Source organism: Manis javanica, chromosome 17 (genome assembly GCF_040802235.1).
Source record: "Manis javanica isolate MJ-LG chromosome 17, MJ_LKY, whole genome shotgun sequence".
Taxonomy (NCBI): Eukaryota; Metazoa; Chordata; class Mammalia; order Pholidota; family Manidae; genus Manis; species Manis javanica.
The window spans coordinates 1,400,995-1,417,566 of record NC_133172.1 but is presented as its reverse complement, the minus strand read 5'-3'; the positions used below and the strand labels follow the sequence as shown (position 1 = coordinate 1,417,566).

The 16,572-nt window shown below is 44.9% G+C and overlaps 1 protein-coding gene across 1 annotated transcript; it reads left to right on the top strand.

The window, feature by feature from the left end:
• The first annotated feature begins 3,577 nt into the window (after positions 1-3,577).
• ZNF304 (zinc finger protein 304) lies at positions 3,578-11,234 on the top strand. The gene is made up of 3 exons (XM_017645753.3): positions 3,578-4,015; positions 5,926-6,052; positions 7,810-11,234. Exons 1-3 carry the CDS (start codon positions 3,983-3,985, stop codon positions 9,624-9,626), a joined length of 1,977 nt encoding a protein of 658 aa, XP_017501242.2. The 5' UTR covers positions 3,578-3,982; the 3' UTR covers positions 9,627-11,234.
• The last annotated feature ends 5,338 nt before the right edge of the window (positions 11,235-16,572 follow it).

The window sequence follows — 16,572 nt, the reverse complement described above, 5'->3', positions numbered from 1 at the left end:
CTGTGGTGGGCCAAAGCCATTCTGTGGTGCTTTACCACATTTCACCACGCATGCACTTCCAAACGGATCAGTAGGCCCAATACTTAACACTTTTAAAATGACAACACGTATAGTTTTCTGTTAACCTGGGGAAGAGCGTTGCCTCTCATGGGCTCCCCCCGCGTCTGTGCTCTCAGGAGAACTGTGCTGTGCTGTGGTGTGGCTGTACCTGTAGCTGAGCTCCTGGGTCTGTTAAGTGCTGAGCAGGATGTTTCTTCCTGTGCCTGGGAGCTCTTTGGACAAGGCAGCATGTTCAGAGACCTGGGCTAGCGGGGATGAATGACCCTGAGGCTTGTTCCCTCATTTTTTTCCCCATTTGAACCAGCTAGTCTTCACTTCGTGTCCAGTCAGAGGCCAACTGTGACCTTGTTGCTGTTTGTCTCCATGGCACCCTAAACTTCCTTCCCCAACCCTAAAGCAAATGCCAATTACTGCAGTTTTCTTAGATTCCCTGGCTGCTGTCGAAACTGGATTCCAAACTGGTCACTTAGGAATCTCAACCTCTGTATGCTTTACTAAAAAATGACAAACCTGACCCTATTATTTGGAAAGATCAGGATGACATAGCATGTGGGACTTTAAAGAAAAGCCTAATAAAGCCTCTGTCCTTGGGCATTCTAATTATCATCTTTCCTTTTTCTCTTCATATGTGAGAAGGAAGGGACTGCCCTTGGAGTCCTCACCCAAAAACAGACCATAATCAGTGCATAGTGCATTGTAGCCAACATCAGAGCCTGCGGCCCAGGGGTCTTCCCCTCGAATCAGCCGTTCCTGCCACTGCCCTTTTAGTTAAGACCACTGGAGAAGCAGTCACGGGACGCCCTTTAGTCACCTCTGTGCCGCACACAGTAGAAGCCTCTTGAATTCTTATCCTATGCAACACCTTTCAGCCAGTCATCTTATACCTATGAACTGCTCCGCATGTAACCCTTTCTCACTACAATAATCTTAACCCTGCCGTTCTTTTCCCCTCCTTCAAGGTCAAAACCCCTCATGACTACTTAATGCTGACAGATCACCTTTTGGCTCCCGGTGGCAATTTACAAGAAACTCCTCTAACCACTGCAGATTTTTCATGGTTTACTGGTGGCTCTTATTTAAAGGGTGAAGATGACGAGTGTCATGCTGGGCGTGCCACCATGACCCCTGCGGTCACTGAGGCGGCCCCTCTGCCCCAGCTACTTCAGCATAACAGGCAGAGTTGCACTCCCTTACTCGGGTTTGTACCTTAGCCAAGGGTGAAAACGCAGACATTTATATTGATAGTCAGTATGCATTTGGCATAGCTCATGACTTTGGAATGTTACAGTAACAGCGAGATTTCCTTAACTTCCAATGAGGATAAAACTAAAATTGGCTTCTATGTCCAAAGTCCATGAAATGCCATACCTTTGCTGGCAGTTCTGGCTATTCTTAAATTTCCTGGGCATACCACACTCGATCACTCCAGAGGAATCCGCCTCGCCTATAGTTGTGCCAGAATGCTGCTCTCAAGGGAATCAGTAGCCACACCTCTGTTATGGTACAAAGGGATGTCCTGCCAAATGATGATTTAGAAAAATTGACAAGAGATGTCCAATAATTGGCCCCAGAAAGGAAAAACAATATTGGAAATCTCATAGTCTAATAATTGTTGGTTCAAGAAAAAGAACTCTGGTTGGATCAAATAACAATCCATCCCTACCAGAAATTCTTAAATGCTACTACTTGGTACTATATACATTCCTTGTTACATGTGACCTCAGTAGGTTTCCAGTCTGTACAATTTCCTCTAATATGGGACATGACACTCAGAAAAGATCCTTCCTGGTACTGAGGGACAAAAGGGCAATAAGTTAAGAAAACCTGACTTTTATCAGGCATGCATTCAGAGAAAGATGTTGATCAAAAGAGGAAAAGATGAAAATTAATAGAGAAACCACACTGAAATGGAGTCAGGAGGCCAGTAGGGGGAGTCCTCACACCATACTACTCGAGCATTGTCAATTCCAGAACCCCCAAAATCCTCAACAGCAAAGAATCATCCACTACAGGCCCCACTAGGAAAAGATGTACCTTGTGTCAGTCACCCACAAGAAATCAGCTACCCCGACAGCCCAGCCAGGGGGACGCCACCATCACACTGAATTCTTGCTTTTCTTCAATGGATTTTTAATTCAAACAAACCGGCCCAATTTTCTCCTCCATAAAATAACTCTCCTCTCCTTTGTTGGACTAGCCTATGGTTTTTGCCATAGCTTGGTTGTCCAAATCGTAGTTCTCTGCTAATCCCAATAAACCCATTTTTACTGGTTAAAAACAAAACAAAACAAAACTTGAAGATAATATGAAACCATGTTAGCTCCGTTGTCCACTTAAGCCTAAAGGCAATTAATCTTGATAGTCCTACGTTTTGAGTCATGGGACAACAGACCTACCTGTAGTTGATGAAGCTCTACTGAATGTGATTAGTTTAAAAAAGACTAAATGAGTCTGAAGACATAAGGTGTACTTTATGCAAAAATTCTAACCATTACCTATGATGCTACTTGCTGAGAAAGTGATTGTTTTATATTTTTAAAATTACACTAAAATTTGTATTTTTAAAAAGGGGCCTCTGACATTCCCCTATAGCAGTATATGTGAAAAGCGATTGTTTTATATTTTTAAAATTACACTAAAATTTGTATTTTTAAAAAGGGGCCTCTGACATTCCCCTATAGCAGTATATGTGAAAAGCGATTGTTTTATATTTTTAAAATTACACTAAAATTTGTATTTTTAAAAAGGGGCCTCTGACATTCCCCTATAGCAGTATATGTGAAAACCTTGCGCTGACAATGAATAATACCAGTAATAGTTTGTATGTGGTTAGTAGTAGGTTCTGTGTTAAAGACTTTTCGTCTTACATCCCGTGAGGTCAGCTGTATCTTTTCCCATTTTAGTTACTGGGCTCTGGTGGGGGTGGGGTGTGAATGACTTTAAACAGAACTCCAGCTCTCAAGCTTGAGCTAAGGCTCCAGACCCAGGGTTTCTGTGTATGAAGATGAAGACTGGATTCAAGAACTTGCATTTTAAAAGGTTCACAGACAGGTGATGCTGATATCGCCGTATCAGGGTCCTGAATTTGGGAATCAACGAATTCGCGTAACATTTAATGTTACTACACAAAATCCCCACGAGCGAGGTGTATTCGTTGTTCAATTTAAATCTCAGCCTCGAAAGCTCGAAGAGGTGAAACAGCTGGACACCTGTGAGGACGTGGCATCGTCGCAGGGGACCATGCGTGGAAATCTGGGAGCGTCACCTTTAAGAGGCGCTTTGACACTCCGGGACCCTAGAGCTTCGCGGTCTCGGTCTCTTTCCAGCGACTGGCCTTCCGGTTTTCCTGTTGCCAGGGCAAAACAGAAACATGCCCGCTGCCTGGTCGATACAGGGCACAAACTACATTACCCAGAAGTCTGTGCCCGACGGTGCATCGGCCTTGAGCGATAGACAACCCGGAAGATGGGCGTTTCCTGATACGGCGGCCGGGGCGGGACTTCCTGCGTCCCCGCGGTGATGTCTTATGCCTGCGCCGGGGCTGTCCACACAGGCTGTGGAGGCTCCGAGTCGGATGGGGTGATCTGTCCAAGCGGCTCTTCGGAACCAAGCAGAGAAGAACAGCAGAACGGACAGACCTCGCTCCGCGTCTGTATCACCATCCACGATCCTCTTCCTGGGGCTGGCGGTCTTGGCGCAGGGGTCGCCGCCGGGGCTGCGCTCTTTCCCAGGCCTTCTCGCCCGCCCTCTGTCTTCGGCGGCCCCCGCGGGCGGCCCCCCGAGCCTTGTATGCGGAGACACGGAGGCTCGGAGCGCGACGGTCAGCCAGAGGTCACCCGTCCGGGGGCTGTGGGGCTTCGGCTGAGCCTGCAGGGCGCGCCCTGTTCGCCCTTCTTTAGAGCCGTTCTGCTCACAGGATCCCATGGCGGCCGCAGCGCCGGTGGACCGGACTCAGGTGAGTGGAGGGTCCCTCGAGCCTTCGACGACTCGGAGGTAGGGGCTGGTGTGTGCTAGGACCGTCACCACTTCATCTTCCTCGCTCCCCGCTCTGAGTATGAAGGCGGTGGAGGACGGCGCACCCGACGGCTGTATGACGAGGTTCCCATTTCTATATCGATAGGATGAGGTGTGGGGGTTTCTAAGGCCCAAGAGCTTGTTGGTAGAACACCTGAGGGTGACAGTGAACTCGGAGTGTCTCGGGGACCGCAAGCCTTTGTTAGGTTCAGTGGGAACAGAGAGCAGGTGGCCACGGGGCCAGGCCTGGAGTGGGAGCCTGAGGAGCTGGACCTCTGTTCTGACGGCGGTGGGAGCCGTGGAAGGTTTGGAACTGAGAACAAAGTGACCTAACTTAGGTGTTAGCAGGCTCCCTCTGGCTGAAGAATGGGAGCGCTGGGGAGTATATGGGTGAGCAGGAGACCAGGACGTAGTCTACTGCAGGGATCCAGGTGCCTGTCCGTGGTGGATGGACCAGGATGGTGGCAGTCGAAGAGTTTGGGTTTTGTATATGCTTTCAAAGCAGGGCCGGCCAGATTTTCTGATGAGAAATTGTGATATTTGGGGAATCTTAACTTTTTCTTCTCTTTATACTTAAAGCTGGGAGCCCTAAAGAGGGGTCTTTTCTAACCCAGCATCCTGGAACCTGGCCTAGAGTTATAGGGAGAAGTTCCTACTTCTGGCCAGCCAGTGAGGAGTGGAAGGGTTTTTTCAGCCCAGGAACGGCATGTATGAATGTTGGGCGTCTTTACGGAAGCACAGGTCTTAATTATGTCTATTGGGAACAGGAGTCAGGCAGGAATGGCAGGCTGAGAAGCTGGGCGTCTATTCTGACGGTGGTGAAAGACATGTAGCGGCCCACACATAGTGGCCCAGCTGGAGTACCTCTCCCCGTACATGAGCAGAGGAGAGGTGGCTGTGGAAGTGAGATAAGTAGGTGGGGTTTTAAGTCTGTGTCTTAATAAGGGTAACTGAATTTTCTGATGGGAAGGGAGAATGAGAGAAAGAGAAGAGTCGTGGATGACTCCAGGGTGTTTTTTTTAATTTGCTTTAGCAGGTAGAATAATGGAAGTGTCATCAACAGAGACAGAGAAGTTGGTGACAGGAGTTATTTTCAGTGGCTATCTTGAAGGTTAGATTTAGGTTTTTGTCATGTTTAGTTTAAAAGTCCCAGGGACCTCTTAGTTGAGGCATCAAGCTGGACAGAGGGTTTTAATTATGGGGAGAGGTTCTGGTTGAAGAAGTTCAAAAGGTGTGGAGGTGGGGTGGAGCTGTGGGTTACATGTAGGAGTATCTTCAGGTCATGGTGGAAGTGCTGTTAATAACAAAAAAGTGGAAACTTGGGACTGAGGACTGGGTCTTTTGTTTAGGTACTTGGGTGGTAGGGGTGCCTGTCATAAAGACATCTGAGCACTTCCTAGGTTCTGTGTGTAGAGTGGCATGGTGGGGGGTGCCTTGAAGGTGCATAAGGTGAGCACCAGAAGGTTGGTGGTGGTAGTGGGGGTCCTAGATGTGAGGAAGGTGTGATTCAAAGCATGATGCGCCCACTGGGAGGCATGGGAACTGCGGGCCTTAAGGTTGTCTCTTGGAGGCGTGGTCTGGACGACACCAGAACCTGGCTGTCAGGAGAGCATCTGGTGCCCTTTATGCCAGACCCATGGTTTATATACTATCTGTCTTCCCAAGAGCCTGGTTCGGCTCTGGGCTGGGCACAGTGATCAGAGGGATATGAGAGCAGGTGCTAGTGGTGCCAGGGCCTGGTGTCTCCTTAAGGTGGGTGACTGGGGAGGAGGGGGACCAAGGCATGGGTATGTGAGCAGACAGACAAGGGCGTCCTGTTGCTTGTGGACTCAACTATTGCCATCGTGACAGGGCGGTGTCACCTTCGAGGATGTGTTCGTGTACCTCTCCCAGGAGGAGTGGGGGCTCCTTGAGGAGGCTCAGAGATGCCTGTACCGCGATGTGATGCTGGAGAACTTTGCACTTGTGACCTCACTGGGTAAGTCCCTATTATAGATAACTGGGTTAAGTTGTCTATTGGTACATGGCAGATCACCCCAATTTATTGGCTTAAAACAATAAAAATTTATTCTCTTAGATTCAGTATGGAATCTGATCACAGCTTACCTGGGTGCTACTTACTTAGGGTCTTTCATGAGGTTCAGTCAGGCTGTCAGCAAGAGCTGTGTTTTCTGAAGACGAGTCTCAGGAAGAGACTGTGGCCCTTAAAAAGTCACTAATGTGGTTGTTTGCAAGAGTTAGTTTCTTGCAACTCGTTGAACTGTGAGCGTTAGTTTCTCACTGGCTTAGGCCAAAGTCCATCAGTCCATTGGCATATTGACCTTTCTGTAGTGTCCCTTGTAACACAGAAGCTGCTTCTCTGTGAGAAAGGGAAGCAAGAGAGAATGCTCATGGTGGAAGCTGGTCCTTAGCTAACTTGACCTTGGAAGTGATATCTGATCATTTTTGTCATATTCTATTCCTTGAAAATGGGTCATTCAGTCCAGCCTACAATCAAGGGAAGAGGCTTACTTAGGGCAAGAATGTTGGGAGGTAGACACTCCTGGGGGCCATCCTAGGGGCTGCCTTCCACAGTGTCCTTAGGGATTGGTTATTCTCCTTTCCCCTAGAGGCAGCTCATTCTGTCCAGCCAGATCAGTGACTCCTGCCTCCCTTCTTTGGTTCCCACCGCAGGTGCTCGGGTGCCATGGCTGGGCCATGTGCAGTATCCCCTTCCTTGCTGAGCAGTCCCAACACCTGCTGCCTGAAGCCTTGCAGGAATGAGTTAGGGGTCCAGGGATTCTTCAGTTTGCTCGACAGACTCTACTTGGCTTGGGTATTCCCTGGCTGGTGACTGTCTCTGTGGCACCTCTGTGTCCCAGGTTATGCTCTCATTCCCTAGCGAGCATTTCCTGGGGATGGGTTGTGCCAGGAACTGCATGTACTGACATAGTCCTGCTCAGACGTCTCATCTGCCCTGTGTGTGTCTTACAACTTCTGTCTCCCAGGTCCCACATAGTGGCCCAGCTGGAGGGGGTCAAAAGTCCTGGGTGCCTGGTGGGGCAGACCCAACTCAGCCACAGTGAAAGAGGCCCAGAAGGGCTTGGCCATCAGTGTGGGAGCTGCGGGAGAGTCATGTCAGGGCTCATCGTACCTTCAGCCTGCGCTGTTTTCACCAGTGTCTTCTTTGCAAGGCTCACCGCACACCATGTTTCTGCCTCTCCTTCCCCATTCTAGGCACTTGGCCTCCTTGTCATTTCGTTTCTGTCTTCCATCCCTTGGCTGTTTCCCCGCTTCCCTGCCTCCGTGTCTCATTCTCCTCTGCTCGCTTCCCAGTGCCGGGCAATGCTGGCTCACTTGAGTGTGCAGTGAGTGGCACCCTCAAGTTGGCCTGAAGAACCAGCTACCTACTTGTGGTCAGGTTTTCCTGAGCCTGGACACGCCCCCTGCACAGAGCTCACCTGCCACCAGCAGCCGAGGCCCTGCTCGGCCCATTCAGGAGAGCGCGCGCTGCACGCCTTGCCTCTCTGCCCGATGCCATAGCTCATCGTCTTGTCTCCACCCACCCTTCCCCACGCTGTGATCTTCAGAGGCCTGTGACTGGCTGTGGGCCCTCTCACACCCTGATCCTGGCTCTCTTGTGCTGCCAACAAGCCAGTGGACTCATCCTTTGGTATGTCACAAACACATATGTGATGGAGTTGCTCCTTCCGGCCGAAGTCAGCACGCACCTCACCAGCATTTCTTTGCTTTTAGGTTGTTGGCGTGAAGCAGACAATGAAGGGGCCCCTTCTGAGCAGTTCGCTTCTGTAGGAGTGCCACAGGTCAGGGCTCCTGAGTCAGGTCCACTCACCCAGGAAGCCTGGCCAGGTGAGATGTGTGACCCACTCTTGAAAGACATTTTGCAGCTGGTTGAGCACCAGGGATCCCGCCCCTCTCAGAAACCATACACCTGCGGCCTGTTTGGGAGAGGATGCCTGTGCAGTGCCGACTTTTTCCAGAAGCGATGCAGTGGAGAGGCTCCCTTCAGAGGGGATGATGGTGGAGCCTCCTTTGGGAAGAGCTGTGCAGTCCACATGTTCGGGCAACCCATTACCTACAGGGAAGAAGGGATGGACTTGCCGGACGGCTCTGGCCTCTTCCAGCACCAGACTACTCACAATGGGATGAGTCCATACAAGAGGATTGGGTTCATAGAGTCTTTCCCACCCAGCTCCAGTCTCGGGCGAAACCAGGGAGACCAAGAGGGATTAATGCTTTTCAGTTGCAGTGACAGTGGGCGAGCCTTCCTGAACACTGTCACTCTCCTTGACAACCAGATACCTCACACTGAAGTAAGACCCTTTCCTTGCCTACCATATGGAAGTATGTCCAAGGAGAAGTCAGCTCTTCTTAATCACAGAAAAATTCACAGTGGAGAAACATCACATGTTTGTAAGGAGTGTGGAAAGACCTTCATTCACCTGTCCCACTTAAAAATGCACCAGAAATTCCATACTGGAAAAAGACATTACACATGCAGTGAATGTGGGAAGGCCTTTAGCCGCAAAGACACACTTGTTCAGCACCAGAGAGTTCATACTGGAGAAAGGTCTTATGATTGCAGCAAATGTGGAAAAGCCTACAGCAGAAGTTCCCACCTTGTTCAGCACCAGAGAATTCACACTGGAGAAAGGCCTTATAAGTGCAGTGAATGTGGAAAAGCCTTCAGCCGTAAAGATACACTTGTTCAGCACCAGAGATTCCACACTGGAGAAAGACCTTATGAGTGCAGTGAATGTGGGAAGTTCTTCAGCCAAAGCTCTCACCTTATTGAGCACTGGAGAATTCACACTGGGGCAAGGCCTTATGAGTGCATTGAATGTGGGAAGTTCTTTAGCCATAACTCCAGTCTCATTAAACATCGAAGAGTCCACACAGGAGCCAGGTCTTACGTGTGCAGCAAATGTGGGAAAGCTTTCAGCTGCAAAGACACACTTGTTCAGCACCAGATAATTCATACTGGAGCAAGGCCTTATGAGTGCAGTGAATGTGCGAAGGCCTTCAGCCGTAAAGATACCCTTGTGCAGCACCAGAAAATCCACACTGGAGAAAGGCCTTATGAGTGTGGTGAATGTGGAAAATTCTTTAGCCATAGCTCCAACCTTATTGTTCACCAGAGAATTCACACTGGGGCAAAGCCTTACAAATGCAGTGAATGTGGGAAGTGCTTTAGCCACAACTCCAGCCTCATTCTACACCAGAGAGTTCACACCGGAGCAAGACCTTATGTGTGCAGTGAATGTGGAAAAGCCTACATTAGTAGCTCCCACCTTGTTCAGCACAAGAAAGTTCATACTGGAGCAAGACCTTATGAGTGCAGTGAATGTGGTAAGTTCTTTAGCCGCAACTCTAGCCTCATTCTACACCAGAGGGTTCATACTGGAGAAAAGCCTTATGTGTGCAGAGAATGTGGGAAAGCCTACAGCAGAAGTTCCCATCTTGTTCGGCACCAGAAAGTTCACACTGGGGAAAGACCTCGTGAATGCAACAGTTTCAGTGGATCTTTAACTGCATCTCTTAAACTTGTTTAAACCAGAAAGTTCATACTAGAGAAAGGCCTTATGAATGTGGAAAACATGCCATCTCCTTGTTCAACCAAATAGGAGTCATACCAGAGAAAAGCTCTGTGAGTACCCTTTGTGAGGGAACCAGCAGCCAGCAGGTGAACCTTGTACATTGATTCATCCATCCTGGGGAGAGTCCTAAAAAGTACCACCCATGTGAGAAGCTTTCATGAGGCACATTGCACTTTCTAAAATGTTCTGGGCTCTTGACAGACTTGCATTCCTGCCAGTGCCTGGGGTAGAAGCCATCTCATTGCTGCCAAATGTCAAGATCCTCCACCCAAAGTGTGTGTCAGTCACTCTGGTATGCTCAGGGAAGGCAGACCTTTGCACTTTCTCTCCTATTCTGTAGGGGGAATCATGAGCATCTGAGCCCACTGAAGGTCCTCATTTCCTTCCCCATGACCGCTTGCCGGCCAAAAGGATCTGACCTGTAGTCTCTTGGGGGTCTCCAGGCATTTCCCTTCATGGACAGTGTTGACTATAAACATGATAGCAGTGACTTATATGTCCTACTTCCAAATCACCCAGCTTTGGAACTGCCTGCTGTATGCTGCTCCAGTTTGCACAGTGATAAAGGCCTGGTGTGGCAGTCTTTACTTGGGGGTGGAGGGAGGGGAAGCTGTTCACTGTGTGGAATGGATTGAGAAAAAATTGGGTTCTGCCACCAAGAAGGGAGGAACACCTTTTGTCAACACCAACTTTATGTACCTCAGAAGGGATAGCAGGATGGAAGAGAATAGTTCTCAATCTAGATTGGTGTAATTTGCATTGTTGCCCAAGGCTTTCTGGGAAAGACTGAAGAGTTTTGTGTACCTGATCCTGTGACCTGGATGTCAGGATTTCCTGTGAGCCCAGAGTTCATTCTGAGGAGGGCATAGGTGGTGTGAAAATCTCCAGTGCTTCTGGAAGCAACATGAATTGGGTCCCTTGTTTCTAGGGACTGTCCCATTTCCCCCAGCACTTTTGAGCGGTTTCTCTCTCCTGGACCTGTACAGGAGCCCGTCCTTGATGTCTACAATAGCATATACATCTGCCATTGACTGGAAGAGCTATGTGGGAATCATAATTGGTACAGAAACATTGAGGTAATGGGGTAGGAATGACTGTGACAAATGAGAGGAGGTATCTATCCTAAAGAAGGCATCTACACATGTCCATGCAATTTTGGCTGTATGGGGTAAGAGCGTATGGGAATTCTAAGGAATTTCCTACATCTGTGTCTTCTGGGACCAAGGCCACTATTAGAGTAAATTATCTAAAGGTTTGTGGATTCCTTTACCTCTCTGACTGTTGTTATGACAATCTGCACAGGCGGGGATCCAAGCACTGACAAAACAGAGATGATAGGATGGGGCTTTTTTGACCCATGGACTTCATTGCTGTCCAGTTTTTGCTGACATTGAGGCAGGGTCCACCCTCCCAAATTACAAGGAGAGTGATATGATACAACCAAACTAGGTGGCAGATGTGACTTTCTGAGAGGGATGGTAAATATGGATTTTTATGGGGAACATTTAGTTCTTAACAGCTTTTATTAAGATGAAATAAACTGCACATTTGTGAAGTATAAAATGTGTTATGCTTTAACATGTGTACATACCTGTGAAGGCTTCACCACAATCAAAATAATGAACATATCAACACAACCAAAAGATTCCTTGTGTCCCTTTGTAATAATTTTTTCCTCCCAGTCCTTTCCAGCAATCTCTTCCCCATAATTTCCAAGCAACAGCAAGCATTTTCTACAGTTTTAAAAATGGAATCATGTGGAATACTTTATAGAGATTAAGGTCTTTGGTCTTTTTCACTAATCTTAACTATTTTGAGAATTCATCTTGTTGCATGTATCAATAGTTTGTTCATTTGTATTGTTGAGTATTATTACCTTGTAGGGATATACCACAATTATTTTTTATCCATTCAGTTGTTCCTGGAGTTCTGTTTTTTTTTTTTTTTCCAGTTTTGGGATGTTTACAAATAAAGCTGCTATGCAGATTTATGTTTAAGTTATCACTTAATTAACATTCCATTGTATGGTTGTACCACACTTATTTATTCACTTACTGAAGGACATTTTGGTTGCTTCCAAGTTTTGGCAATGATGCATATACCAGCAAGATACGTATGTGCGTAGATCTTGTGTGAACATAAATTTTTAACTCTTTTGGGTACACCCCAAGGAGGGAGGGTTGACTTGCTGGATTATATAGTAAGAGTATGTTTAATGTTGTAAGAAAATGTTTTCCAAAGTGGCTGTGCCATTCTGCATTGCCACTAGCACTGAATGAGAGTTCCTGTTGCTCCATATCCTCATCAGCACTTGCTAGTATCTGTTTTGGATTTTAGCCATTCAAATAGGTGTGTAGTGGTATTGCCACTTTTGCTTTAAATTGCAGTTCCCTAATGACATGAGTATCTTTTCATATTCTTTTAACATTTGTCTTTTGCAGAGCAGAGTTTTTTATTTTATTCATCTAAATTACCCATTCTGTCTTGCACAGATTATGTTTTTGGTATTATATATAAAAAGTCATTGCCAAACTAAAGGTCACCTACATTTTCTCCTTTGTTATCTTCTAGGTATTTTTATAGTTTTGTGTTTTGTATTTAGGTGTGTTTTTCACTTTGAGACAATATTTGTGAAAGGTATAAGCTCTGTGTCTAAAGTATTTTTTAAATATGGTGTAGCGCCATTTGTTGAAAGTACTCCTTTTTCTACTAAATTGCTTTTGCTGCTTTTTCAAAGATCAGTTGAGTGTATTTGTGTGGATATGGAGTAATAAATATTATCTGAGTAACTGTTCCCACACACAAAACACCAGCAGGCTGAAAATTCAATTCAATTCTGACACTATCTATCCAAAGATAGCATCAGATTCCACAGGTTAAGCATCCAGGGCTACATTTCCTCAACCCCCACTTCAGATGCTAGTCCCAACCCCAGGCTGTTAACTGTGCTTCTGACCAACTAAGTAGAGATTTGAGGTTCCAGTGATCTCTTTAGGTTGGATTAATTTGCTTGAGCAGCTCACAGAACTCATGGGGATACTTAATGTTTGCCAGTTTGTTAAAGTATATGTTAAAGGATACATATCAATAGCCAGATGAAGAAAGGCATAAAGTTGATGACAAGGAAGCTTCTGTCCTGAGGTTAGGGCCTGATTCAATGGCATGTGAAAGGGCTTTGGTTCTCCAAGCATTGAAGCACCCTGCAAAGGAGACCAAAAAGGTGTTCTCTTGGATTTTTATGGAGGATTCATCACATAGTCATAGTTGACTAGGTCATTGGCTATTGGCTGATTCAACCTCCAATCCCTCTTCCCTCTCTGGAGGTTGGAGTGGGGACTGAGAGTTCCAACCCTCCAGTCATGTGGTTGATCCTCTAGGCAACTAGCCCTGGCCATTGGGTGGGGTCAAAAAAGTACCTTCATTAATAAGACACCCATTTCACCTTTATGGCTCTGCAGCATTTTTAGAAACTGGATAAAAACCAAATATATCTGTGAAATATATTTTGGCAATCTGAATAACCAAATATATAATTATAAATTATTGTAGTCTTTCTGTTTTGCTTTTTAGTTGTTGCATATAAGTGAGGTCATACAGTATATGTCTTTCATTTATTTCGCTTAGCATAATACCCTCTAGATCCATTGATGTTGTTGCAAATGGTAATGGTCTATTCTTTTTTATAGCTGAGTAGTATTCCACTGTATACTATATATTCCATAGTATTTCATTCCATTCCATTCCATATGTATTGTGTATATATATATATGTGTGTGTGTGTGTGTGTGTGTGTGTGTGTGTACACACACACACCACATCCTTTTTATCCAACTATCAATAGACAGTTTGCTTCTATAAATTATTGTAAATAATACTGTGATGAACATAGGGATGCATTAGTCTTTTTGAAATAGTGTTTTCATCTTGTTTGGATAAATGCCTAGAAGGGAAATTGATGGATTATATGATAGTTATATTTTTAATTTTTTGAGGAAACTCCATTCTCTTTTCCATACTGCTATACCAGATTACTTTCTCACCAACAGTTCATGAGGGTTCCGTATTCTCCACATCCTCACCTACACTTGTTATTTCTTGTCTTTTTGATACTAGCCATCCTGACAGGTATAAGGTGATTTGTCATTCTGGTTTTCATTTGCATTTCTCTGATAAATAGTGATGATGAGCATCTTTTCATGTGCATGTTGGCCATCTGTATGTCTTATTTGGGAAAATGTTTATTTGGGTCATCTGCCCATTTTTAAATCAGGTTGTTTCTTTTCTATGTTGAATTTTATTAGTTCCTTATATATTTTGGATGTTAAACCTTTAAGGGATATATCATTTGTGAGCACCTCCCATTCAGTACGTTGAATTTTCATTTTCGTGGTTGGTTGTTTTCTTTGCTGAGCAAAAGCCTTTTAATTTGACATAATCCCATTTGTTTATTTTTGCTTTTGTGGTCCTTGCCTGAGAAGACAGATATCAAAAAAATATTGGTAAGACCAATGTGAAAGAGCTTACTGCTAGGGTTTTCTTCTAGTATTATGGTTTCAAGTTTTTAAGTCTTAAATCTATTTTGAGTTTATTTATTTATTTATTTTTAAATTTTGGTATCATAAATCTACAATTACATGAAGAACACTATGTTTACCAGGCTCCCCCTTCACCAAGTCCCCCACCCCCACCCCACTACACTCACTGTCCATCAGCATAGCAAGATGCTGTACAATCACCACCTGTCTTCTCTGTGTTGTATAGCATTCCCCATAACCCCCCCCCCAACACTATACATGCTAATTGTACTGCCCTGTTTTTCCCCATCCTTATCCCTCCCTTCCCACCCATCTTCCCCAGTCCCTTTCCCTTTGGTAACTGTTAGTCCACTCTTGGGTTCTGTGATTCTGCTGCTGTTTTGTTCCTTCAGGTTTTCTTTGTTCTTATACTCCACATATGACTGAAATCATTTGGTACTTGTCTTACTCTGCCTGGCTTATTTCACTAGGCATAATACCCTCTAGCTCCATGCATATTGTAAATGGTAGGATTTGTTTTCTTCTTATGGCTGAATAATGTTCCATTGTGTATATATACCACATCTTCTTTATCCATTCATCTACTGATGGACATTTTGGTTGCTTCCATTTCTTGGCTATTGTAAATAGTGCTGCAATAAACATAGGGTGCATTTGTCTTTCTCAAACTGGGCTGCTGCATTCTTAGGGTAAATTTCTAGAAGTGGAATTCCTGGGTCAAATGGCATTTCTATTTTGAGCTTTTTGAGGAACCTCCATACTGCTTTTCACAATGGTTGAACTAATTTGCATTCCCACCAGCAGTGTAGGAGGGTTCCCCTTTCTCCACAGCCTCACCAACATTTGTTGTTGTTTGTCTTTTGGATGGCAGACATCCTTACTGGTGTGAGGTGATATCTCATTGTGGTTTTAATTTGCATTTCTCTGATGACAAGCAATGTGGAGCATCTTTTCATGTGTCTGTTGGCCATGTAAATTTCTCCTTTAGAGAATTATCTATTCACCTCCTCTGCCCATTTTTAATTGGATTATTTGCTTTTTGTTTGTTGAGGTGTGTGAGCTCTTTATATATTTTGGATGTCAACCCTTTATTGGATCTGTCATTTATGAATATATTCTCCCATACTGTAGGGTACCTTTTTGTTCTATTGATGGTGTGTGTCCTTTGCTGTACAGAAGCTTTTCAGCTTGATATAGTGCCACTTGTTCACTTTTGCTTTTGTTTTCCTTGCCTGGGGAGGTATATTCAAGAAGAGGTCACTCATGTTTATGTCTAAGAGATTTTTGCCTATGTTTTTCTCTAAGAGTTTTATGGTTTCATGATTTACGTTCAAGTCTTTGATCGATTTCAAATTTACTTTTATGTATGGTGTTAGGCAGTGATCCAGTTTCATTTCTTACATGTAGCTGTCCAGTTTTGTCAGCACCATCTTTTTTTTTTTTTTTTTTTTAATTGTTCTTCCCTGCATATTTTAGTTTTTTTTTTTTTTTTTTTTTTTTTTGAGAGGGCATCTCTCATATTTATTGATCAAATGGTTGTTAACAACAATAAAATTCAGTATAGGGGGGTCAATGCTCAATGTACAATCATTAATCCATCTCAAGCCTAATTCTCGTCAGTCTTCAATCTTCTGAAGCATAACGAACAAGTTCTTACATGGTGAACGAATTCTTACAGAGTGAATAAATTCTTACATGGTGAACAGTACAAGGGCATTCATCACAGAAACTTTCGGTTTTGATCATGCAATATGACCTATAAACCATCAGGTCAAATATGAATATTCATTTGATTTTTGTACTTGATTTATATGTTGATCCCACATTTCTCCTATTATTATTATTATTTTTATTTTTAATAAAATGCTGAAGTGGTAGGTAGATGCAAGATAAAGGTAGAAAACATAGTTTAGTGCTGTAAGAAGGCAAATGTAGATGATCAGATGATCAGGTGTGTGCCTATGGACTAAGTATTAATCCAGGCTAGACAAGGGCAGCAAGACATCCACGGATGCAGAAGATTTCTCTCAAAGCAGGGGGGGTGAGGTTCTGAGCCTCACCTCTGTTGATCCCCAAATTCTCACCTGATGGCCCCCCTGCGACTGTGCCTGTCTTAGGTTGTTCCTCCCTTGAGGAATCTTACCCGTCTCTGGCTAACCAGTCATCTTCCGGGGCCATACAGGGAAATGTAAAGTTGGTAAGTGAGAGAGAAGCCATATTGTTTGCAAAGGTTAGCTTTTTACTTCTTTGCAGATTTATGCCCTGTGGCTTCTATGCCCAGCACTTGTCTCGAGGTATCTTTACCACCTGGAGGAATTATGATACTCGGTAAATTCGATATGAGGCACGAATTCTATTTAAGGTTT